Raw genomic sequence first — 27,278 nt, forward strand, 5'->3', positions numbered from 1 at the left:
AAATAACTTAAATGATCATCAGTAGAAGATGGCTAAATAACTATACATAATATTAACACAATTGGCCATTACACAGCAATTAAGAGGAATGAACCAGACTAACAAATATAAACACAGATACAAATACAGATACATAAACAACATTTTATATATATATATATATGAAATGTAAAAAAATATATAATGTTGCTTATGGATATGTACATAATGTATAGTAAGAGTATAAAAACAAACATAAGAAGGATTAACAACAAAGTCAACATAATGATTATCTCATCTCTGGGGAGAAAAGAAGGAAATGAAATCAAGATGGATACTAAAGAAGGAATTTTCCACTCTACTTGTACTGTTTTATTTCTTTAAAAAAGAAATCTGGGGCAACAATGGTTAGGACTCGGTATTCTCACTGTCGGGACCCCGGGTTCCATCCTTAGTTGGGGGAACCAAGATCCTGCAAGACATGTGGGATCTTGGGTGTGGCCGAGAAAAAAAAATACCTGAAGCAAACACTGCAAAATAGTATTGGACAAAGCTAGATAGTAAGAGTTTTACAGGTATTCATCTATGCTTTATCCTTGAAACATGTAAGAATACAAACAGGTACATTACAGTATAAAAAATGTGGTAGTACTACCATGCATGTTCTCTTATACAAATCATAAGACTGTCAGGTAAATATCCTCAAACCTTTAAGAAATGCCGACAATCTATATATTGGAAGTGATTTTTCTGGGTCTGGGTATGTTAATACATGGCAGTAAAAGAGAATCGAGGGACTTTCCTGGCAGTCCAGTGGTTAAGACTCCATGCTTTCAGTGCAGAGGCCATGGGTTCTATCTCTGATCAGGGAACTAAGATCCCACATGTTGCATGGTCAAAAATACAAAATTGAAAAAAAAAGAAAGAAAGAAAAACAGAAATGACAAAACTACTATAGTCATTAACACTGAAATTATAAAGACATTCAAGTCCCATTAAATCATCCTTAAAAATATTTAATAATGAGGCAACAAATGGTTATGTTCTCTATATGTTCCACTCTTTTATAAATGGCATTACTTTTATAACCAGGAAAAAAAAACTGTAAGGGAAAGATATCAAAAATCAATATCCTGATTATGTTTTTCTTAATTATTTTAAAAATTTCTTCATAGAAATGTTTTTCTTTTTCCACCTTTTTCATTTCATTCCAAATTCCTAAGGAAATGAACAGCTAAGGCATGAAACTTCTGTTCAAAATTGTAAGTAATATACACACTTTGAAAAGTTCTTAGAAACTAATGAACTAGAAGACAAATAATTTTAAATATGCTGCAAAAGAAGCAACGGTCCATGAAAAATCTGATTTTCGCACCTACTGCATTCCATATCTTCAGGCCAAGGAACACCAAACATCTCCATGAGCTTCGAACACTCACTGTAAGCCCGCTGACAGAGTCTACGGCAGGGAAGTGTGACACGTCCGTATTCCATACAAATAGGAGCATAGAGCGCACAGAGAAATGGCCGGAAATCCCGAGAGCAATCCAAATTCACCATAGGGTGGAATGGCTAGGAAAAAGTTCAAATCAAATCATTAGACGAAGAGTTGTATACAAGTTAAAGTTTTCTTCATATATAATATGGCAATATTCTTGTTTTTTCTGTTTTAGAAGATTTCTGAAGGCAATTAAAATTTTCTGAAGGGAAGTTTTTGGTTTTTTCAACAAAACCCTCTTCACCTAGAATCACCTAGAGATTCTGATTTGGTTAAGTATGAGGTATATTGCAGAATCTATATGGATATTTTAATTATTACAGGTGACATTAATGAAAAGGCCTGGCTGAGAACGCCAAATAACAATACAGTCCATTTTAAAAAGAAAAATCCACAAAAGATATGTGTCAAACGCTCAGAAACCTAATTACTGCTTGGTAATGGGATTACAAGAGATTTCAATTTTCTTTTTCTTATGTACTTCAATTTCTGTATTTTTGTCAACTAACGTATATCAATAGGAGAGGAGGACCAAAAAATGAAAGGAAAGGGTAGGAGAGGAAGTTCAGTTTAGTTCAGTTCAGTCGCGTCCGACTCTTTGAGACCGCATGAACTGCAGCACGCCAGGGCTCCCTGTCCATCACTACCTCCCGGAGTTTACCCAAACTCATGTCCATTGGGTCAGTGATGTCATCTAACCATCTGTCCCCCTTCTCCTCCTGCCTTCAATCTTTCCCAACAGGAGAGGAAGAGTAGTCGTTATTATACACAGTAGTACATATTCTGCAGTGGGAGGTAAGGCAAGAGATATCACTTTGGTCTCATATTTTCCTGTTCCTTTTACATTAAAATAAAATTTTAAAAACCACTGAAAAATACAGAAAAAAGCATAATAGATGTGTAAAATACCTGGAAATGTTTAGGATATACATAACTGGAACCTCAAAAGAGGGAAGAAAGAATGAACAGAGGCAATATATAACAAGATGAGGGTCAAGAATTTGTCAAAACTGCTAAAGACAAGCATTAGATTCAAAAAGTTATGCAAATCCCCAGAAGAATACATACAAAAAATACACCTAAGCATATCGCATTTAAACTGTGGAAAACCAAAGAAAAATATCGTAAAAGCAACCAACAGGGGAAAAAAAGACACCTTACCTTCAACAGAACAATTACTGCTGGACTTTGGAATACTAGAAAACAACAGAATGACTTAAATGAGCTAAGAGAAAACAATTGCTCACCATAATACTATGGTCAGCAGAAATACCCTTTAATAAGTGAAGGCAAAGTAAAGACATTTTCAGATAGACAAAAACAGAAAAATTACTGGCCCAAACCTACACTAAAAGATAAAAGTAATCTAAGATGAAAATTCAAAAGGAATTAAAAGCCACAAGAGAGGTGAATATGTGGGAAAATAGAAATGAATATTCTATGTGAAAACAAAAAATGCCTTAAAAGACATACAAAATACAAAATAATTATGTATAAAAATAAAATGATAAAGACAGGGGTCAGAGGAACACTAACGGCAGAGTGATCAAAGTTATTATTTTTATTAGAATATTGTAAGTCAAGAGTACATATAATTTCTGGGGTAAGCAATACAAGAATGCGCAACTAACTAGGTAATAGAGAAATAGAATAATACAAAAGAAGTCAGGAGAGAGAAAAAGGGAAAGTTTGGAAAAATTGAAATCAAATAATAAGATGGTAGATATTAACCCAAGTACATCACCAATTGCATTATATATAAATGAACTACCGACTACATAAGACAGTAAGATTGCTGGACAAGGTACAAAAAAAATTTGCTGATAAGAATGTAAAATGAGGCAACCATGATGGAGAAAGTTTGGCAACTACTCAAACAGTTAAACATAAAACTGCCACATGATCCAGCAATTCCACTCCTAGGAATATACCCCAAATAATTTTAAATCATGTTTAAGCAAAAATAATCCTGCTTATTTAACTTATGTACAGAGTACATCACGCAAAATGCCAGGCTGGACAAAGCACCAGCCACAATCAAGATTGCCGGGAGAAATATCAATAACCTCAGATACGCAGATGACATGACCCTTACGGCAGAAAGCAAAGAACTAAAAAGCCTCTTGATGAAAGGAAAGAGAAGAGTGAAAAAGTTGGCTTAAAGCTCAACATTCAGAAAATTAAGATCACAGCATCCAGTCCCATCACTTCATGGCAAATAGATGGGGAAACAATGGAAACAGTGACAGACTATTTTGGGGGGCTCCAAAATCACTGCAAGTGGTGATTGAGGCCATGAAATTAAAAGACGTTTGCTCCTTGGAAGAAAAGTTATGACCATCCTAGATGGTATATTAAAAAGCAGAGACATTGCCAAAAAGTTCCATCTAGTCAAAGCTATGGTTTTTCCAGTGGTCATGTATGGATGTGAGAGCTGGACTTTAAAGAAAGCTGAGCGCTGAAGAATTAATGCTTCTGAACTGTGATGTTGGAGAAGACTCTTGAGAGTCTCTTGGAAAGCAAGAAGATCAAACCACTCTATCATAAAGGAAATCAGTCGTGAATATTCATTGGAAGGACTGATGTTGAAGCTGAAACTCCAACACTTTTGCCAACTGATAGGAAGAACTGACTCATTGAGAAAGACCCTGACGCTGGGAAAGTTTGAAGGCGGGAGGAGAAAGGGACAACAGAGGATGAGATGGTTGGATGGCATCACTGACTAAACGGACAGGAGTTTGATTAAGCTCCAGGAGTTGGTGATGGACAGGGAGGCCTGGCATGCTGCAGTCCGTGGGGTTGCAAAGAGTTGGACATGACTGAGCGACTGAACTGAACTGAAGCAAAAATGTGCATATGAATGTTCATAACAGAGTAGTGTTTTCATAACAACCAAAAAGAGCAAAATAAGGCAAAAGCAAGCAAAGGAAAGGAAATAGTAAAGAAGAGAAGTCAATGACATTGAAATTAGAAAAACCGTATTTTAAAAAAAATCACTCAACCCAAGAGCTGGTTCTTCAAAAACTTCAGTAAAATTGATAGGCTTCTAGTAAGAATGATTTAAAAAGACAGAGAGAAACACAACTTAACCAATATCAAGAATGAAAAAGAGGGTATCACTAGAGACTCTACCGACATTAAAAATATAATAAAGAAGGACTTCCCTACTGGCCCAGTGGTTAAGAATCTGCCTGCCAATGCAGGAGACACAGGTTCAATCCCTGGTCCAGGAAGATCCCTCACGCTTCAGAGTGACATGCCTGTGTGCTACAACTACTAAAGCCCACACACTCTAAAGCCCATGCTCTGCAACAAGAGAAGCCACCACAATGAAAAGCCTGAAACAAAGAGTAGCCCCCACACTCTGCAACTAGGGAAAGACTGCACGCAACAAAAACCCAGCACAGCCAAACTAACTTTCACTTTCTAATAAAAATGTTAAAAATATATAAGTAATACTACACACAACTCTATGCATATAAACCAGACAATTTAGATGAAACAGACCAATGAAACAGACTACCAAAGATGAAACTGACAATCTGAACAGTCCTATAACTATTCAAAACATTGAATATGTAGTTTAAAATCTCCTGAAAAAAGATATTCGGGCCTGATGCTTTCATTGGTAAAATCTAACAATTTTAAAAGAATACCAATTCTACACAATCTCTTTCAGAAAACAGCAGAGAACTAATAATTCAAACAAATTCTATGAAGTCTGGATTACTTAACATTCAGTTCAGTTGCTCAGTTGTACCCAACTCTTTGAGACCCCGTGGACTGCAGCATGCCAGGCCTCCCTGTCCATCACCAACTCCTGGAACTTACTCAAACTCATGTCCATCAAGTTGGTGATGCCATCCAACCATCTCATCCTCTGTCATCCCCTTCTCCTCCTGCCCTCAATCTTTCCCAGCATCAGGGTCTTTTCCAATGAGTCAGTTCTTCCTATCAGTTGGCAAAAGTGTTGGAGTTTCAGCTTCAACATCAGTCCTTCCAATGAATATTCAGGACTGATTTCCTTTAGGATGGACTGGTTGGATCTCCTTGCTGTCCAAGGGATTCTCAAGAGTCTTTTCCAACATCACAGTTCAAAAGCATCAATTCTTCAGTGCTCAGCTTTCTTTACAGTCAATCTCTTATATCCATACATGACTACTGGAAAAACCATAGCTTTGACTAGATGGACCTTTGTTGGCAGAGTAATGTCTCTGCTTTTTAATATGCTGTCTAGGTTGGTCATAACTTTCCTTCCAAGGAGTTAAGCGTCTTTTAATTTCATGGCCGCAGTCACCATCTGCAGTGATTTTGGAGCCCCAAAAAATAAAGTCTGTCACTGTTTCCACTGTTTCTCCATCTATTTGCCATGAAGTGATGGGACCAGATGCCATGATCTTATGATGCCATGATCATTTTCTAAATGTTGAGTCTCAAGCCAACTTTTTCACTCTCCTGTTTCACTTTCATCAAGAGGCTCTTTAGTTCTTTGCTTTCTGCCATAAGGATGGTGTCATCTGCATATCTGAGGTTATTAATATTTCTCCCGGCGATCCTGATTCCAGCTTGTGCTTCATCCAGCCCAGTGTTTCTCATGATGTACTCTGCATATAAGTTAAATAAGCGGGGTGACAATACACAGCCTTGACGTACTCCTTTCTCAATTTGGAACCATTCTGTTGTTCCATGTCCAGTTCTAACTGCTGCTTCCTGAGCTGCATACAGATTTCTCAAGAGGCAGGTCAACTGACCTGGTATGCCCATTCTTTCAAAATTTTCCAGAGTTTGTTGTGATCCACACAGTCAAAGGCTTTGGCATCGTCAGTAAAGCAGAAATAGATGGTTTTCTGGAACTCTCTTGCTTTTTCGATGATCTCAGTGGATGTTGGCAATTTGATCTCTGGTTCCTCTGCCTTTTCTAAAACCATCTTGAACATCTGGAAGTTCATGGTTCACATACTGTTGAAGCCTGGCTTGGAGAATTTTGAGCATTACTAGCGTGTGAGATGAGCGCAATTGTGCAATAGTTTGAGCATTCTTTGGCATTGCTTTTCTTTGGGATTGGAATGAAAACTGACCTTTTCCAGCCCTATGGCCACTGCTGAGTTTTCCAAAGTTGCTGGCATATTGAGTGCAGCATTTTCACAGCATCATCTTTTAGGATCTGAAATAGCTCAACTGGAATTCCATCACCTCCACTAGCTTTGTTCTTAGTGATGCTTCCTAAGGCCCACTTGACTTCGCATTTCAGGATGTCTGGCTCTATGTGAATGATCATACCATCGTGATTATCTGGGTTGTGAAGATCTTTTTTGTATAGTTCTTCTCTGTATTCTTGCCACCTCTTCTTAATATCTTCTGCTTCTGTTAGGTCCATACCATTTCTGTCCTTATGGAGCCAAACAATCTTGCTATTCCAAAGAATAGCAAGGAGAGATAAGAAAGCCTTCCTCAGTGATCAGTGCAAAGAAATAGAGGAATACAATAGAATAGGGAAGACTAGAGATCTCTTCAAGAAAATTAGAGATACCAAGGGAATATTTCATGCAAAGATGGGCTCAATAAAGGACAGAAATAGTATGGACATAACAGAAGCAGAAGATGTTAAGAGGAGGTGGTAAGAATACACAGAAGCACTCCTTAATATTAAAGGAAAACAAAAGTGTGTCAGTCGCTCAGTCATATCTGATTGTTTGCGATCTCGTGGACTGTAGCCTGACAGTCTGCTCTGGCCATGGAAAGCTCCAGGCAAGAATACTTGAGTGGAGTGCCATTCCCTTCTCCAGGGGATCTTCCTGACCCAGGGACTGAACCTGTGTCTCCTGCATTGCAGGCAGATTCTCTACTGTCTGAGTCACCAAGGAAGCCCAACAAAGATAATACAAAAGGTGAAAACTACAGACTAATACCACCCCCTTAAAAACTGCAAAAATCCTTCAGAAAATAGTAGGAAATCAAGTCTAAAAATATATTAGAAGTATTACACAACCACAACTTAGTGGAATTTGTTCCAGAAATCTAAAGCTGGTTCAATATTCCAACATCAATGTAATCCACCAAATCAACAGGCTAACATAGCAAAGAGAAAAATCACACAATCATACCAAATGATGCAGAAAAAGCATTCATGACTTTAAAAGTCTTCAGCAAACTAGATATAGAAAGTAACTTCCTCAACTTGGTAAAGTATATATACAAAAACCCTATAGTAAACACCATACTTTGTGGTGAAACACTGGATTTCTATCTTTAATGTTGGAAACAAGGGAAGAATGCCTAGTCCCACCACTCATATTCAGCAGAGTACTAGAAGTCCCATCAGCACAAAACAAGAAAAGGAAATAAAAAGTGTAGAGATTGGAAAAAGAAAACTGTCCCTACTTGCATGTGACATTACTGTCTACATAGACCATCCCAAGGAATCTCAAAAAAAATTTTTAAATTAGTAACAACAAAAAACGAATAAAATTTATTAGCTCTAGAATGAGTAAGTTCAACAAGGTTGCAGAATACAAGAAAAAATACCTAAAAACTGAATTTCTGTATACAGTTGTGTTTTTATATATAATGAACATGCAGAAACAAAATTAAAACAATACATTTATAATCACATTTATTTTTTAAAAAAGAAACACCTGGGTATATACTTAACAAAACATATATGGCTTGTGTGCTGAAAACTATAAAATGCTGATGTAATCAAGGAAGATATAAATAAATGAACAGATACATGATTTATTAGCTTGCTAGGGCTGTTGTAACAAAGTCCCTCAAACTGAGTGGCTTAAACAACAGAAATTGATTGTGTCACATTTCTGGAAGCTAAAAGTCTGAGATCAAGGTGCTAGCAGAGCCATACTCCCTCTAAAGGTGACAGGGAAAGATACGTTCCAGGTATCCTTCTTAGCTTCTAGTAGCTCCTTGGCTTGTGGCAGCACCAATCTAACCTTCACGTAGCATTCTCTCTGTGCTTCTACACGTATCTTCCCTTTATGTGTACCTGTGTCCAAAATTTCCTTTTATAAGGACACCTTTCATATTGGAACAGGAGTCCCTCACTACTTCAGTATAAATCTGTCTTAACTAATAACACTTAGACTGACCCTATTTTCAAATAAGGTCACATTCTGAGGTACTGGAGGTTAGGGCTTATTAGGGGGACTCAAGGGACTCCCCTGATGGCTCAGACAGTAAAGAAATCTGCCTGCAATGTGGGAGACCCAGGTGCAATCCCTGGATCAGAAAACCCCTGGACAAGGGAATGGTTACCCACTCCAGTATTCTTCCCTGGAGAGAATTACAGAGGAGCCTGATGGGCTACAGTCCATGGGGTGACAGAGAGTCAGACACGATTGAGCGGCTAACACTTTCACTTTTCAGGGGGACTCAAGTCAATCCATAACAACACTGTTTATGGATTGGAGATTCAACATCTGACCTCTAGATTTAATAACATTTCTGTCAAAACCCAGTAACACTTTTAGTAGTTAAAGACAAACTTATTCTAGATTTTATATGAAAAAAAAAGTAGAATGAAACAATTTTGAAAAAAAAAGTGGGAAAAATCATACTATCCAATTTTAAGATTTACTGTATAGCTAACAAAAATCAAGACACTGTGGTATTGGTGGTGAAATATACGCAAAGATCAACAGGACAGAATAGAGAACCCAAATATAAATCTATACAAGGATAGATAACTGATTTTTTGAGGAAGAAGCAAAAGCAGTTCAATGGTGGAAGGATAAATAGCCTTTTCAACAAACAGTGCTGAAGCTAGTGGACATTCACAGGCAAAAAAATGAAACTTGCTTCATACAAATTAACTCAAAATTGGTCATAGATTTAAATGTGAGACATACAGCTATAAAACTTCAGAGAATTTGCAGACCCACTGAAGAGTTCTTATAAACGACACCAAAAACACAGTCCCTAAAAGGAAAAAAACTTGGTAAACTGGACTTTGTTAAAATTTAAGACTTCTCCTAGACTTTGTTAAAAGGATGAAAAAGCAAGCTATAGACTAGAACAAACTATTTACAAACTACATTTCCAACAAAGGATTTGTATCTAAAATATACAAAGAACTCTCAAAGTTCAAAAGTAAAAAACAATTCAATTGAAAGTAACAATAGACATGAACAGACATTTTATCAAAGAAGATATATGAATGGCACATGAAAAGATGTTCAATGTGATTAGCCATAAGGGAAATGCAAATTAAAATCATGTAAGATATCTCATCATATGAGAAAAGCTGAATAAAAAATAGTGAAAATACCAAATGGTGGTAAGAATGCTGAGAACGTACATCTCTCATACACTGCTGGTAGAATGTAAAATGGTAGAACTTCTATGGAAAATAGTTGAGTAGTTTCTTAAAAATTCAAATACATGCTTATCATATAACCCAGCAATCACACTCCTGGGCATTTATTCCCCCAAAAGGAATTTATGTCTGCACAAAAACCTGTATATGAATGTTCAAAGTAGCTTTATTTGTAATAGCAAAAAGCTGGAAACAACTCAGTATCCTTCAGTGGATGATTAAACAAATTACAGAACATCTCTATAACGGAATATACTACTCAGCAATTATAAACAGTCACTACTGGTACATGCAGCAACTTGGATGGATCTCAACAGTATTATGCTAAATGAAAAAAGTCAAACTCAAAAGATTACATACTGTATGATTCTATTTATACAACATTCTTGAAATGACAAAATTATAGGGACAGAGAACAAATTAGTGATTGCCTGGAAAAAGGAAAGGGTGGTAGGGAGAAAGGAAGCACAAGGAAGATGTGGTGATAAAAACAGGTCTGTATCGTTTTGGTGTTTTGTTTTGTTTTTTGGCCACGCTGTGGGTCTTGTGGGATCTCAGTTCCCCAACCAGGGATCTGAACTCATGCACCCTGCAGTGGAAGCACAGAATCCTAACCACTGGACTGCCAGGGAATTTCCACAGTATCTTAACCAAAGTGATGGCAACATGAACTTATACATGTGATAAAAATGCAAAGACAATAAACATAATGTACATGTGCATATACAGACACAAAAGTGAGTACATGTAAAAACTGGTGAAATATGATAAAGGGCTATAGATTATACCAATGATAACTTTCCTTTTTTTTTTTAGATCACCTGTGATTTTTTAAAATTTTTATTTATTTATTTGGCTGTGCTGGGTTTTCATTGCTGAGTGCCCGCTTTCTCTAGCTCCAGTGAGTGGGGGCTCCTCTCTAGTTGCGGTGTGCAGGCTTCTCATTGCAGAGGCTTCTCTTGTTGCAGAACACAGGCTCTAGGGCATAGAGGCTTCAGTAGTTGCGGTACATGGGCTTAGCTGTCCCAAGGCATATGGGATCTTCCTGGATCAGGGATCAAACTGGTGTCCCCTGCCCTGGCAGGAGGATTCTTAACCACTTGACCACTAGGGAAGTCCAAAGCCCCAGTTTTGATACTAATAGCTACATAAGATAGCAAGACCCCCAATAAAACTAGCTACAGTATATAGAATCTCTACACTACTTTAACTTCCTGTGAGTCTATAATTACTTTAAAGTTTAGGGCTTCCCTGGTGGTCCAGTGGTTAAGAATCCACCTTGCAATGCAAGGGACACCAGCTCAATCCCTGGTCTGGGAAGATCCCACATGCCACAGGGCAACTGAGCCAGTGGGCCAAGACTAATGAGCCCGGGCTCTGGAGCCTGCTAGTTCCAACTATTAAGCCCACGTTCCACGACTACCGAAGTCCACGCACTTTAGAGCCTGTGCCCTGAAACAAGAGAAGCCACTGCAACGGAGAAGCTCCTAAACCGTAACTAGAGAAAGCCTGTGCACAGCAACGAAGACCCAGTGCAATGAAAAAAAAAATTCAAAGCTTAAAAATGCATTATATTCACAGCTGATGTATGTATAGACATCATACATACAAGCGTATGTATGCCTTAAGTAAGTCTCAAACTTGCTTAGTCCTCAACTATACAATACCAACTAATCTGATATTGATATGTTACCATGTTAGTAAAACCTCCATTTGTGAGCCCCATCATGAATTATAAAATTGACTTGAATCACTATTTTGTGCTGCTTGCACTGAGTATAAAGCTTTAAGTTTATGCTTCTGTCACTTACTAGCTTAAGTATCTTGTGCTGTATCTCAGCTAGCATTTATGGACACTGACTACAGGCTGGGTAGTGTTGTAAGTGCTTCACACATCTAACTTAATCTTCTGAACAGTCCCATAAGGTAGGTACTAGAATTAGTCATACCATTTTATAATAAATATGAAGAAAACAAGACAGAAGTTAAGTAGCCCGCCGAAGATGACATAGCTACAAAGACAGTCCCAAGAGTTAAACCTTGGCATTCTTATCCAGAGCTCTTGAGCTTATTAACCAGTTTGTTCTCTGTAACCTCTCTAAATCTCAGTTTTTCCTCTATAAAACGGTGTTAATACATATAGATGTATTAAGGAGGTCAAACCAGCCCAGTCAATCCTAAAGGGAATCAACCCTGAATATTCACTGCAAGGACTGATGCTGAAGCTGAAGCTCCAATACTTTGGCCACCTGAAGTGAAGAGCCGACTCACTGGAAAAGACCCTGATGCTGGGAAAGACTGAGGGTAGGAGGAGAAGGAGGTGACAGAGGATGAGATGGTTGGATGGCATCACGAACGCAGTGGAGATGAGTTTGAACAAATTCTGGGAGATGGTGAAGGACAGGACACCATCATTGCAAAGAGTCGGACACAGCAACCGAATAACAACAATATATACAAATAAGAATATATAAAATAGGATACAGCACCTAGTAAATGACAGCTTAAAAAGAGATTAGGAAAGAGTTAGAAATTAACAAAGCTGCAGAAGGCCTATTTGATGGGCACGAGGAACCCTGCTCAACTCCCTGTGCTCACCTGCCAAGTGAAAAAGTCAACTGTCAACTGGAATGGTGGTTTTAAAAAGCAAAATAAAACATGCATTAATCTTTAAATCACGATTCTGGGTGAAAGAAACCAGACATAAAAAAGTAGATACTGTATGATTACATTGATATAAAACTCCAGGAAATGAACACTAACCCACAGTGAGAGAAAGCAGCTCAGTGGTTGCGTAGAGCAGGGAGTCAGCTCAGAGGGTGGACCACAAAGGGCACAAGGAAGCTTTTGTAGCGTAGCAGCGTCAGTCACCCAGTTGTGTCTTTGACTCTGTGCAACCCCACAGACTGTGGCCCGCCAGGCTCCTTTGTCCATGGGATTCTCCAGGCAAGAATGCTGGAGTGGATTGCCATTCCCTTCTCCAAAGGATCTTCCTGATCCAGCGATTGAACCTGGGTCTCCTGCATGGCAGGCAGAATCTTTACTGTCTGAGCCACAGGGAAGATCCCTAGGAAGCTTTTGAGGTGATGGAAATGTATGACATCTTGATAGTGATGATGGTTTCACAGATACATACTTCTGTCAAGACTGAAGCTGAACACTGTTAAATGGGTACAGTTAACTGTATACAAATCATACCTCAATAGAGTTATGTAAAAACAAAAAAACATTAATATTTTTCAAATAAGCAAACTGCCCTGATTATAACTCTAACAATTTTTAACTTCAGCAAAGTAAAAATTAAATGAGTTAGCCAGCATACTGCCAAATTGAGAATATATATAAGGAACACAGACTATCAAAGCTCTATAAAGGAGGAAAAAAAGAATCTTCAGTTGTTTAAATTTTTAAAAGATTCTTACTGAGTACTTCCCTAAGCAGTAGTACTTTTATTCACTAAATTAAGACCAGGGTATATGAAGTTTACAAACTGAAAAATAACTTTCTAAAATTAAATTTCTGGTTTCTTCAACAAAGGTGCAAGACAGGGAACCTTCTATTCTTTGTTCAAATTCAAATCAACCAAGCCTTTGTGCTCCTATTCTCTTTCTTCTTTGAAATTTCCATTCCTGTTACCATAGGAACCTCCTAGCTGACAAGCCTTCAAGCATAGCAACAGCCCAAGCTTAGCAAGGAGTGTGAAAGGGGAACAGAGTCAAAGGCCAAAATTTGACTCATGAGAATCAGAATTCCAATCTTTGTCACTCTACAAAGAGTCTGATAACCATAGAAACTGTATCCTACTGGGTTTGGGAATATTATGACTAAATTCACAAAATGTGAAACCAAATGTGGAATGGCCTTGAAAATTCAAAAATGGTATTCATTCTATTTTAGATCCAAATTAGAGTAAGAAATTATTAAAAAAAATTTTTTAGAATAATTTTAAGTGATGTAAAATAAGACCTTTAAAAACTTTTTCGTAAGAGTAAAATTCTAAAGAGAAAAGGTCTAAAACTTTAAGAATTACTTTATATATATTAAAAAAAATTCTAGGTTTATAAAATACCTTTAGTCCCATAGATTCGCTTTTCTTTTACAAATTTATTTTGTTAATGTCTTATGACAGCATATTAAATACTTTCCAATATTAGTTCAGTGAGCTAGTTTGCAGAAATATGACTTTATCTTAAGTCTAAGGGGAGCTCCTGGAGGAGCCCATAAAATCTGACTTTTCTTCAGGAAGTAAACTTTTAACATTTCAAGTATCATGAATGGTTGTGAATTATAGTCTGTCTCAAAAGATAAAACTTTACAAACCAAATTCATCACACTTAATACTTTAAAGTAAGTATTTTAAGGCATTCTTTTAAAATGACCTATCATGCAAGAAAATCAATTAAAATTTTAAAAGCTTATTTTTTCCTAAAGTCAGAAATAACTAAATGCAATTAATTCTCCACTACTTGTGTATTTTTCACATTTTTCAATTTAGAAGTTTCCTAATTCCTGGCTGGTTTCCCTACACATGATAGGCTCTTCAATCCACTTCACCAGGCTGTTGTTTGCTTAGGGAAAACCACCTTATTAATACTAACCTAAATAGAAGATAATAAGTCAGTCTGCTGGATAATACATGTATCCTAAAAACAGAAGCCATGAATTTAAAGAATAAATACAATCAAAGAAATTTCGTTCCCTCAAATGCCTATCCACAAAATGTTAATCACTGGTACAAAGGGGTATTAAATTATAGTATCCTCTTAAAAAAACAAAACAAAACCCTGCCTTTCAAGGTCAATGCAGTCATCTGCAACTGATCCTCTCCACACAGGATCTTTTTCTCTTTGGAATCCTCTCAGCACTATACGCCTATTTACGGCATTTACCAAGTTCTTCCTTAAGTTTCAGTCATTCCGATAAAAACAGATTTAATAAATACTAAGTCTTAGACACTGCAACTGGGAGCTAGACAAAAAAGGACAGCTGAGACTTTTAAAAATAAAGTTTCTGTACTAATTTTACTATTTTAAAAACACAATGTGTTTCTTACAGAAAAATCAGAAAACACAAACATTAAATGAAAAACATAGAAAACACAAATAAATTGTGCTAATTCAAGAACAATCACTATTGGTCTTGACAAAAATCTTTCCAGATCACTTACTCTACACAAACATGAATACACTTCTTTTCTTCAACAAAAACAGGATGATACCACATATATTATTTTATTATCTATTCCTACTTTTTTCCTATTAATTAATGTATCAAATTTGGCTTCCCTTGTGGCTCAGTAGTAAAGAATCCAAAGATTCTTTGGATTCTTTACTACAAAGTAAAGAGTAGTAAAGAATCTCCTGCCAAGCAGGAGACGCTGGTTCAATCCCTGGGTTGGGGAGATTCCCTGGAGGAGGAAATGGCAAACCCACTCCAGTATTCTTGCCTGGGAAATCCCAGGGACAGAGAAGCCTGGAGGGATACATCAAGTACAACCATTAGAATATGACAGGCAAAGATGGAGATAAGATTATTTAGGTAGAAAGAGAATGAGAGGTCTAGAGATAAGAAAGCTGGTTTGTTTTATTCCTTTATTATACCACTTACAAGTGTAAACACATAATGTTGAAAGTTTCAAGTCACTTCGACCTTTCCCCTCTTCCAAGAAAAAGGGCAAAGTAAAAAACACTGGTGTTCACAGGAAAGTGGTATCTTTGGTACTCCCGTCAGGACTACCATTACTAACCCCAACAAACCCACAACTATTTACAATTCCAGGAGATCATGTGCTTAGGTACAGCTCTATAACCACAACTACTACTACCTCTTCCAGAATTCACAGTTTATAAAGTTCATTAACTCACTCCAACATTTATTTAGCAGTTATGTGTTAGGTACTATGTTAGCTACCAGCCCTACAAAGATGAATAAGGACCTCAATAGCAAGTTCTGCTTTCAAAAGCAAATGTCCTTCAGTAGGACCTGAACTAAAAATGAGGACAAGTTCGTACCCATTACAATGGCTATTATTCCAAAACAAAAACACAGGAAATAACTAGTGTTGGTGAGGATATAGAGATACTGGAACCCTTGTGCACCGCTAGCAGAAATATAAAATGAAGCAGCTGCTATACAAAACAGTTCGGCAGTTCCTCAAAAAATTAAACATAGAATTATCATGCTATCCTAAAATTTCACTTTTGGGAATACCCCAAAAAAATTTAAAGCAAAGACTGGAACAAATATTTATACATCTGTATTCATAGCAGCTATATTCATAATAGCCAAAAAGTGGAAGGAACTCAAGTGTCTGATGAATGAATGATTAAACTAAACGTTGGGCATAAATATACAGTGAAATATTATTCAGTCTTAAAAAGGAAGGAAATTCTGACACTTGTTACAACATGGATGAATCTTGAAGACATTGTGCTAAGTGAAATAAGCCAATCACAAAAGGACAAATATTTTATGATTTCACTTAAATGAGGTACTGGAGTAGTCAAATTCAGAGAGAAAGAAAAAAAGTAGAATGGTGGTTTGCCAGGAATTGAGGGGAGGGGAGAACAGGGAATTATTGTTTAACATGTATAGTATTTCAGTTTCAGAAGCTGAAAAAGTGCTGAAGAAGGATAGTGGTAATGACATACCAAGGTGACTGTACTTAAGGCCACTGAACTGCACACTTAAAAATGATTGGAATGGGGTAATTCCTTGGTGGTCTCGTGGTTAGGACTCCGAACTTTCACTGCCGGGACTGGGTTCAATCCCTGGTTGAGGAATTAAGATCCCATAGGCTGCATGGTATGCCAAAAAACAAACAAGAAAAGGTTCAAATGGTAAATTTTATGTTATATATATTTTGCATACATGCATGCTAAGTCACTTCAGTCATGTCCAACTCGTTGCAACACTATGGATTGTAGCCTGTCACACTCCTCTGCCCATTGGATTCTCCAGGCAAGAATACTGGATTGGGAAGCCATGCCCTCCTCCAGGCGATCCCTCTGACCCTAGGATCAAACCCACATCTCCTGCATTGGCAGGCGGTTTCTTTACCACTAGTGCAACATGTATATTTTGCCACAATTAAAAAAAAATTCTGAGGAATATTATCTATAAGTGCTACTATGAAATAGCCAGGATATATTAAGTAAAAAAACAAGGTAGAGAAAACAAACAGTATGACACTATATCAAAAGAATGTGAAAGAATATATAGCTATAAACAGATATTATATAGACATTTTCTATAATTACTATAATTTTTAACAGAAGGATAAACAAAAAGCTTTAAAAAAACTACCCCCAAGGGAAGGAAAGAATAAGGTTAGGATTCAGCCGGTAAAGAATCTACCTGCAGACTCTGGTTTGATTTCTGGGTCGGGAAGATCCCCTGGAGAAGGGATAGTCTACCCACTCCAGTATTCATGGGCTTCCCTGGTGGCTCAGATGGTAAATAATTTGCCTGAAATTCGGGAGACCTGAGTTCGATCCCTGAGTTGGGAAGATCCCCTGAAGGAGGGCATGACTACCCACTCCAATACTCTTGCTTGGAGAATCCCCTTGGACAGAGGAGCCTAACAGGCTACAGTCCATTGGGTCTCAAAGAGTCAGACATGAATGAGTGACTAAGCACAAACACAGTCCAGAAACTAGACTCTTCTGAATGTACCTTGTCTTATACATCAAGTTTTTAAACATGATTATAAAATAAAATTAAGCAAAAAAAATTTTAAGTCGTTCCTCAAAATCAAAGAAAAACAAACCTAAACTGTGTATTGAGTTAAACCAAATAGAAGAGTACTTAACTCTAAAACATAGTAATCTGACTGCACATCCTTGGTGAAATACATCCTAAGGACATAAGAAATACAAATAAATCTTACAGTGCTTTCAGTAATGATACTGCTAGTAATAATACTGATATTATTCTGAAATTATGTAATGTCTGTATATCATAAGGTTTCAGTATGAGAAGAAACAAAAATTCTAAAATATTAAATAAAAACTCTCCAGTATTATTTAATTACAAGTTATCAGTATAAACTCATGCTGAAGTTTCTTTTTCAAAAAAAGTATTTCCTAGCTCCATCTCCGAAAAGACCTATAAATTACTAACCTAGTATCAATAAGCATAGCACCCAGATAGCAGTCTGTGAAAATGCGTGAAAATTCTTTCCAACTAAAAGGAAACAGCACTCCCTAAAGAAAGTGATAATTCAAGTTCTGAGGCAGAATTTTATGAAATGAGGTTGGATCATACCAGAAAGCAAGGAAGCTATCAGAAACCACTAGGATAGTATCAAAAACACTTAGGAGCTATGTTGAAGAGGTGCTCACTACCGAAGAAGGAACCGACTGAGCCACAACAAAAAAATAACTGCAATGGACTGAAACACATAAAACATGGTAAAAATCCATAAGTTCATAATGATACTTGAAAGGAGAACAATGATATTTAAAAGGAGAAAGATCTCATTAGTCACTTTTGAAAGATTCTTGTGAATCAATTTATTATCCTAAAAACTAACAAAGGAGAACAGTTGTGTATTTACTGTCTTTTTTATATAAACTGAACATAAAAGTAACTCAACAGTCCAGTAATCAAAATGAGGAAGTTTCTGTTTATAAAGTATTCTAGCTGAGAAATGAAGAATAACAGAATATCACCATTTTCAGTTCAGTTCAGTCGCTCAGTTGTGTCCGACTCTTTGCGACCCCATGAATCGCAGCACGCCAGGCCTCCCTGGCCATCACCAACTCCAGGAATTTACTCAAACTCATGTCCATTGAGTCGGTAATGCCATCCAACCATCTCATCCTCTGTCATCCCCTTTTCCTCCTGCCCTCAATCCCTCCCAGCATCAGGGTCTTTTCCAATAAGTCAACTCTTCGCATAAGGTGGCCAAAGTATTGGAGTTTCAGCTTCAGCATCAGTCCTTCCAATGAACACCCAGGACTGATCTCCTTTAGGATGGACTGGTTGGATCTCCTTGCAGTCCAAGGGACTCTCAAGAGTCTTCTCCAACACGACAGTTCAAAAGCATCAATTTTTCGGCACTCAGCTTTCTTCACAGTCCAACTCTCACTCACATCCATACATGACCCCTGGAAAAACCATAGCTTTGACTAGACAGAGCTTTGTTGGCAAAATAATGTCTCTGCTTTTTAATATGCTATCTAAGTTGGTCATAACTTTCCTTCCAAGGAGTAAGCGTCTTTTAATTTCATGGCTGCAATCACCATTTTACAAACCCCTAATAAAATTCTTGACCGAGGGAATGACCAATGGCTGCTAAAATTATACAGAGTAACAGACAGATATTATAGTGCCTTGGAAGTATTCTTTCAAAACAGAAACAGAGGAACATGGTCAATAACACCACAGGGATGCAAACAGCAAAACAGAGTCTGAGAAAATCTGTAAGGCAAGTGTATTACAAGAAAAAAGGAAGAGGGGAAATGGAGAAACTATAAATTAAGAGACATATCAATTGAATGTAATGCATGAACCCTTGATTTGAAAAGCCAACTATTAAAAAACTGTGAAATTGTAAGCGTAATTTGGGCTTCCCTGATGGCTCAGATGGTAAACAATCTCACTGCAATTTGGGAGACCTGGGTTTGATCCCTGGGTTGGGAAGATCCCCTGGAGGAAGGCATAGCAATCTACTCCAGTGTTCCTGCCTGGAGAATCCCATGGACAGAAGAGCCTGGTGGGCTACAGTCCCTGGGGTTGCAAAGAGTCGGACACGACAGAGAGACTAAGCACAGCACAAGGGTAATTTGAACATTTATTTGAACATATATTTGAAAATACTGAGGAAGTGATATGTTTACATATTTTGAGAGAGTCCTTACTCTATAGAGATATATATGGAAATATTTATGGATGAAATTATGGTGTGTGGCACTTGCTTCAATGTAACCCAGCTGGGTATGCAGTCATAAATGAAGCAAGACTAGTATCAGCTGATAATTTTTGCAGCTGGATGATGGGTATATGGTGTTCCATGTATGTCCACATAGCTGAACTCTTCCTTAATAAAAAGTTGCGGGGAGAAAAGGCTAAAATTTGAGTTTGGATGACTGGGAAACTATTTCAAACATGCTTTGTTCTTAATGAGCCATAAAGGATACCAAGAATGTTCAGGCTTTGAGGATCTCTGTTTCCACTAGGATCTATGCACCTGCCAGTTTCTCATGCTATAAGAAAATCTTTAAGGAGAATTACAAAAGAAAACAGGAAATGGAGGCAAGTAGGAACCATCCCGGGAGTTTTTCCCTCTGATTACCCTATACAGGTTTAGTTTGAAGAAAAAAAAAAAAAGCAATCAACCTTCCAAAGAAATTAAAGACTGCTTATTTCACAATCTAACTAGAAGTAAACAGATTGACAGGCAGCAAAGAATGATGCTCTGCATTTTAAGAGCATTTTAACTTTTTAAAGTTCTTTAAAATACACGTAAATTGTACCATTTGATCTTAACAAAAACTTTGGAAAAGGGACAGGGAAAATACTTCCTAGAAGAAACTGACACAAGGGAGTCACAAGATTAGGTAGTGGCAGAACACAAGTCTTCTATTCCTGTTTTAGTGCTTCTTCCAGTAAACTGTACCCATCCTATTCAACTGGGCTTAATTATTCAATATAGGGGAAAAAAAAAACAACTGCTCAGATCTCTTTCATTACCAATAAAGTCATAAATATCTGATAACATGTAGGTTCATAAAAATAGTTACTGACAAGTTGTTGTTCATGTTGGACAGCTCCTAAAAATTTACTTGTCAATTTAGACAGTTCAAAATGGTGTGGGAAACTCAGGAATGAGCAATCTTTTTTCTATCAAAAGCCACAATACTCGGGAAAAAGAAAGACATCAACTTAAGAACTTAAGAAAAATTTAATGTGTGTGTTCGTGTATAAACACACGTTTTGTAAAATAAGAGAAATAAACATACTAACATACTAAACTAACAAGGATCTTTTTTCCAATTTAATAAATGGACATTCACCCCATTCATTTGTTTGAACATGTTCCAACTTCAATGGAAGTATTGAGGAAGAATTCTCTATACACAATGAAAGAACACCCAACTTGTTGATTGTGAACAATAATAAGCAAATTTGAAATAACCCAAATTCTGCAATTTCTCTCCTGGCATCCTTAGCGCAATACCATATATTATTTCATTCGAAGCACTCATTTTGATTCACCAAACATCAGTACAGGAATGAACCCAGGGCAGGCTTGAAGCCTGGGTCTGCTGAAAGATGCTATACCTAGGAAATGTCTTTCAACTCATCCAGTCCCACAAAGAACACTCAAGAATGTGCTGGGGTTACCTGTTCCAATTATTTGCTTCCGCTAAAAGCTGGCAAGCTGACCCAAAGTTCCTGGATCAGAGACAGGAGGGTGTCATCAACAGACAAGTTCTTGTAAGGATCTAAGAATCCTTACTTCTATTTGCAAGTGTGCTGTGCTGATTGCTGACTTTCCATATCCTTTGCTATTACAGAAACTTTACACTCTCAGACTGTCAGGAGACTCTGTCAGCGGCATCACTGTCCTGATATGACAACCAAGTCAACTATCCCTGACATCACTTCATGTCACCAGAGCTTTGTCTTACTCATCTAGGTGCTCTCCCTAGAATGAGTGAAATTCAGAAAGATGCAGTCTCACTGACAACAAAATACCTAGCCTATATGGGCATGTTTGAAGAGAGGACAGAGACAGCTCACCATGCCACCATTATGAAAGCCCCAGGAGCCCACAATGAGAGATGCAAGTTCATGTGAAACAAATACATCATCTTTCTAGTACTCTCTCTCTAGGGTCACTTAGAAATGAAATTTGGAATAGAATTAACACTTGTTAATTCTATTCTGCATCAAGCATTGAGCTAGCTACTTAAATCTCTCATTTAATCCTAATAGCCATTCAAGGTGCTTTTGTTATTGGTGCCTTTTCACACATGATTTTCACAAAGATGCTGAAGTGAAGTGAAGTCGCTCAATCGTGTCCGACTCTTTGTGATCCCATGAACTGTAGCCATCCATGGGATTTTCCAGGCAAGAGTACTGGAATGGGTTGCCATTTCCTTCTCCAGATCACAGAGTTGTCAGGTGACTTAATTTCAAAGTCTGAAAGCTACTACATGAAAGAGGCAAAAGTTAAACCCAAATCAGTACATAAATCTTTATGACTTATTTCTTACAACTCTATTTGTTTTCCAAAGGAGTTATACTGACTTAAAATGATACCAGAACCAAAGATATTCCTACTTCATTTTTTTGGTGAGAGAACTGGGTAGTTTTAATACCAAACAGGGGCTACCATGCCTGGAAGCAAATTCCTATATTAAACCAATACCCATTTTCATATACCCAATCTAACAGTCTATACCAAATCTCTCCTTACCAGTTAGACTTTGTGTAGTCAGTGGAAGAGCAGAAATATTTTATTCAACCTCTACAATATTTTCAAGTATTTGGACTATACAAGTTGCCCTCTACATTTCAAAATCTATGAATAATAATCTGTCTACAAAATTTCCCAGACAGATTTATATTAGTTTACTTGGAAGTACTAAACCTTTGAATTTTACTATAAAATGAAGATTCCAAAACATGTAGTATTCAATTTGCTGAAAGCACTGTAACAAAGGATTAAAGACTAAAATTAAAAAAAAAAAAAAAACTTTAAATTCTATGTACTATGTAGCTACATTAATATTAGAATATGGGAAAATGGTAAAAACTATCACTTTAAGAGAACTGACTCCAAAAGTACTGTGCCAAGTACTTTATAAACGCTTCATTTTGTACCTTCCAAAGTGTTAACTCTATTTTACAAGCAAAGTGACAATGGTAGGAAAGTTCAAATAACTTGCCCAAAGTAATACAGCTAGAAAGTGGTAGCTGCTGCTGCAGTTTGTACAACTCCAAAGCTTTTACCTCTTATTGTCACAGTTTACTGCCTCCTAATTCCTATCTGGTAAACATATCTTTGTCCACAATTTTAAAACCATTATTGAAACACAAACAAAATTATTTTTTAAAAAATTATTTAAACCTATTATTAACTATATCCATTAATTTGTCATAGCTTCTAAAGTAAAATAATTAAAAAGTGCCTAAAGAATTATCATTAGAAAAATTCAAGTAAGGCAACAGATTTTCATGAAGTCCTGAGAGGTCAAGAACAGATAATTCACACAACAAAACCATTATCACCGCTTGGGAGTTACTGTTCTTAAATTGATGTGAAGATAGTAAGACCAGGATACCATCTTAAGTATTTAAAACAATGTAAATACTGTAAACCCACCAGCCTAAAGGCTGAATCAAAGAACCCATTTTCAAAATCATGTTACCTTCAATATTTACTAAGTGAATTATGATTATTATTATTATAGTCTGCTCTTTAAAGTCTTATTATCAAATAACAAAAAAGATGTAACCATAACTTGGACAATTTAAACTTCTGAAAGGCTATTACTTCCCCAGTTCCAATGTTTCAAATTTCTTCATAAAAGAATATCTGAAAACGAAGATGAGTAACATTCTCCAAACATGAAATCTTCAATCTATCAGAGTCTGAACCTAAATACATAACTTTTTAATGTACAAGACGCAGTTAAAAATAACATATTAGTTTTTCCTGTTGTTTATCAGACACATTCATTAGACTAATTAAAAGGGCAATACAAGAAAAATTTTCTACGACATGCCAAATAATAGATGAAGTCTTACCTCCATTGCTAAAGCTGCCGTCTGTTGGTCATAATGATTCAGAAGGTTGGGCATGAAGGTAGTGTTATAAGGCAAATCTTGGCACATCCTCAAGGTAATAGGCTCACAAGAAAACAAACTGTGCCCACCTATATGGCCCACAAACATAGTCAAGGGCCACAGATAGAAGACGATCCAACTCATAGCCATGCTTCCTTGATTGAATGAGATTCAGATGATCAGGTCTACTCAATATGTATTTTAGATCTTTGTACACCTGCAGGTCTCAGCTTGAAAGTACTTCTTCTATCTTACTGTTAAGTTCTTCAAACAGAAATACTCTTTGCACCGTCAGAGGTTTGTTAGCTTGGTCTCACAAAAGGCATTTGTTTTGGTTTCACAATATGGGAAAATGACATCATCTTGCCTCTTCTTTTCATTTTATTACATCGGGCACCATTTGGCCAACGTGTCAAGTTGATCAACCACATTCCCAAACAACAGATTCCATCTTAGGAGAAGAGCTATTTCTTCCTTTGATTGAAATATCTGAAAAATAATTTTTTTAAAAAATGGGATAAATTAGCAATTTCCTCTTAAAATATTATAGGCTTGATATTAAAACTTTGATTAGTTTGGTAAAGCGGCAGGATACAAAATCAGTATACAAAAATCAGTTGCGTTTCTACACACTAACAATCAGCTACTAGAAAGAGAAATTTTAAAATACTGCCTTTGGGACTTTCTGGTGGTCCAGTGATTAAAACTGCACACATCCAGCGCTGGGGCACCGGTGCACTCCCTGGTGGAGAACTAAAATTCCAAATGCCGGGCGTGTGGCTAACAACAACAACCACCACGAACTTTGACGAGAGAGATGATACTGCCTTACAGATAACATACATGGGTATTTCATAAGAAAATACTATAGTTTTTCTACCTTATCATTCTTGCTATAGATATACCAGAGAATCCATAAATAGCATTTAAAGGCACTATTTCCTCCCTCAGTTGTTTATATAACATACAGTTTAATTTCCCCCCATAATGGTAGTTTTTCATTTGTCACAAGACATAATTGATCCATTTTGAAAAACTTGCATGCTGTTGTCCTAAATTTTATTTAAATATCTGCCACACTTAATAACAAGTTATTTAAATTTTATTGTATACGTTTTAATCATTAAATGATTTGGCAGATGGTATCTGTGAAAGGTGTAAAATATAAAAAAAATCAAAAGATATGGATTCAAGCCTCTTCCCGCTATGTGAATCACTTAACTTCTCTGAGCTCAGAATTTTCCTTTCTAAAAATTGCACCTCCCTATCAAAGACAGTATATGAGTGAATTATAAAATAATGTACTCTATAAAAGGTAAAGCAACATCAAAATTTAGGTAGTTTTATTGCTGAATTACAGCGGATATAAAGACTTAACTTCTATCAACCAATACTGAACTGGCAAACAGAAGATTCTAAAAGTAGTATCAGGACATTTTCCAACAATGCTTCATCCTTTTAAATAGTACAAAAATTTAATACATAGATAGAGAAGATAGATAGACAGATAGATAGATAGATAGATACATAGAGAAAATGTTTGACCAACAAATGCTTCATTACATACAATCAGGCTGCAGAGAAGAGTCAACCCTAGAAAGTTACAGCGTGGGATATGAAAGATTTCCAGTTAGAGTTTCTATCAAGTTTCAGAGTCTGATTTGACACTGCCTTTCCTAGAGGCTTCCCTGGTGGCTCAGACGGTAAAGAATCTGCCTGCAGGAGGGAGGAGCCAAGATGGCGGAGGAGTAGGACGGGGAGACCACTTTCTCCCCTACAAATTTATCAAAAGAACAACTCAACACAGAGCAAACTTCACAAAACAGCTTCTGATCGCTAGCTGAGGACATCAGGCGCCCAGAAAAGCAGCCCACTGTCTTCGAAAGGAGAAGTTTTATTATCAGTGCTGTATAGTTGGAGAAGTCTTGAGACTACTGGAAGAATAAAACTGAAATCCAGAGGCAGGAGACTTAAGCCCAAAACCTGAGAACACCAGAAAACTCCTGACTACACGGAACATTAAGTAATAAGAGACCATCCAAAAGCCTCCATACCTACACTGAAACCAACCACCACCCAAGAGCCAGTAAGTTTCAGAGCAAGACATACCACGCAAATTCTCCAGCAACACAGGAACATAGCCCTGAGCATCAACTTACAGGCTGCCCAAAGTCACACATAACACATAGACCCATCTCAAAACTCATTACTGGGCACTCCATTGCACTCCAGAGAGAAGAAATCCAGTTCCATGCACCAGAACACCGACGCAAGCTTCCCTAACCAGGAAACCTTGACAAGCCAATTGTCTAACCCCACCCACTGGGTGAAACTTCCACAATAAAAAGGAACCACAGACCTCCAGAATACAGAAAGCCCAGCCCAGACACAGCAATCTAAACAAGATGAAAAGGCAGAGAAATACCCAACAGGTAAAGGAACATGAAAAATGCCCACCAAGTCAAACAAAAGAGGGGGAGATAGGGAATCTACCTGAAAAAGAATTTAGAATAATGATAATAAGAATGATCCAAAATCTTGAAAACAAAATGGAGTTATAGATAAATAGCCTGGAGACAAAGATAGAGGAGATGCAAGAAATGTTTAATAAAGACCTAGAAGGAATAAAAGAGTCAATTAAAAATGAATAATGCAATAAATGAGATCAAAAACACTCTGGAGGGAACCAAAAGTAGAATAACGGAGACAGAAGATAGGATAAGTGAGGTAGAAGATAAAATGGTGGAAATAAATGAAGCAGAGAGGAAAAAAGAAAAAAGAATCAAAAGAAATGAGGACAACCTCAGGGACCTCTGGGACAATGTGAAATGCCCCAACATTCGAATCATAGGAGTCCCAGAAGAAGAAGACAAAAAGAAAGGCCATGAGAAAATACTCAAGGAGATAACAGCTAAAAACTTCCCTAAAATGGGGAAGGAAATAGCCACCCAAGTCCAAGAAACCCAGAGAGTCCCAAACAGGATAAACCCAAGACGAAACACCCCAAGACACATATTAATCAAATTAACAAAGATCAAACACAAAGAACAAATATTAAAAGCAGCAAGGGAGAAACAACAAATAACACACAAAGGGATTCCCCTAAGGATAACAGCTGATCTATCAATAGAAACCCTCCAGGCCAGAAGGGAATGGCAGGACATACTTAAAGTAATGAAAGAAAATAACCTACAACCTAGATTACTGTACCCAGCAAGGATCTCATTCAGATATGAAGGAGAAGTCAAAAGCTTTACAGACAAGCAAAAGCTGAGGGAATTCAGCACCACCAAACCAGCTCTTCAACAAATGCTAAAGGATCTTCTCTAGACAGGAAACACAGAAAGGTTGTATAAACGTGAACCCAAAACAACAAAGTAAATGGCAACAGGACCATACCTATCAATAATTACCTTAAATGTAAATGGGTTGAACGCCCCAACCAAAAGACAAAGACTGGCTGAATGGATACAAAAACAAGACCCCTATATATGCTGTCTACAAGAGACCCATCTCAAAACAAGGGACACATACAGACTAAAAGTGAAGGGCTGGAAAAAAATATTTCACGCAAACGGAGACCAAAAGAAAGCAGGAGTCACAATACTCATATCAGATAAAATAGACTTTCAAATAAAGGCTGTGAAAAGAGACAAAGAAGGACACTACACA

The 27,278-nt window shown here is 37.1% G+C and overlaps 1 protein-coding gene across 3 annotated transcripts in view; it reads right to left on the reverse strand.

The window, feature by feature from the left end:
* FZD3 (frizzled class receptor 3) overlaps positions 1-27,278 on the reverse strand; it is a 102,278-nt gene that overhangs the window by 63,690 nt on the left and 11,310 nt on the right. For 2 of the 3 annotated variants that reach the window (XM_043891143.1, XM_043891144.1), the window contains exons 2-3: positions 23,568-24,095; positions 1,355-1,551 (exon numbers count right to left, since the gene is read on the reverse strand). In XM_043891143.1, the coding sequence (XP_043747078.1) occupies positions 1,355-1,551; positions 23,568-23,756 (386 nt within the window). In that variant the 5' untranslated portion in view covers positions 23,757-24,095. Of the gene's footprint in view, positions 1-1,354; positions 1,552-16,456; positions 16,604-23,567; positions 24,096-27,278 lie in introns of those variants that run through there. The other variant, XM_043891145.1, reaches the window with a different exon arrangement.

Source organism: Cervus elaphus, chromosome 29, assembly GCF_910594005.1.
Source record: "Cervus elaphus chromosome 29, mCerEla1.1, whole genome shotgun sequence".
NCBI classification, from domain to species: Eukaryota; Metazoa; Chordata; class Mammalia; order Artiodactyla; family Cervidae; genus Cervus; species Cervus elaphus.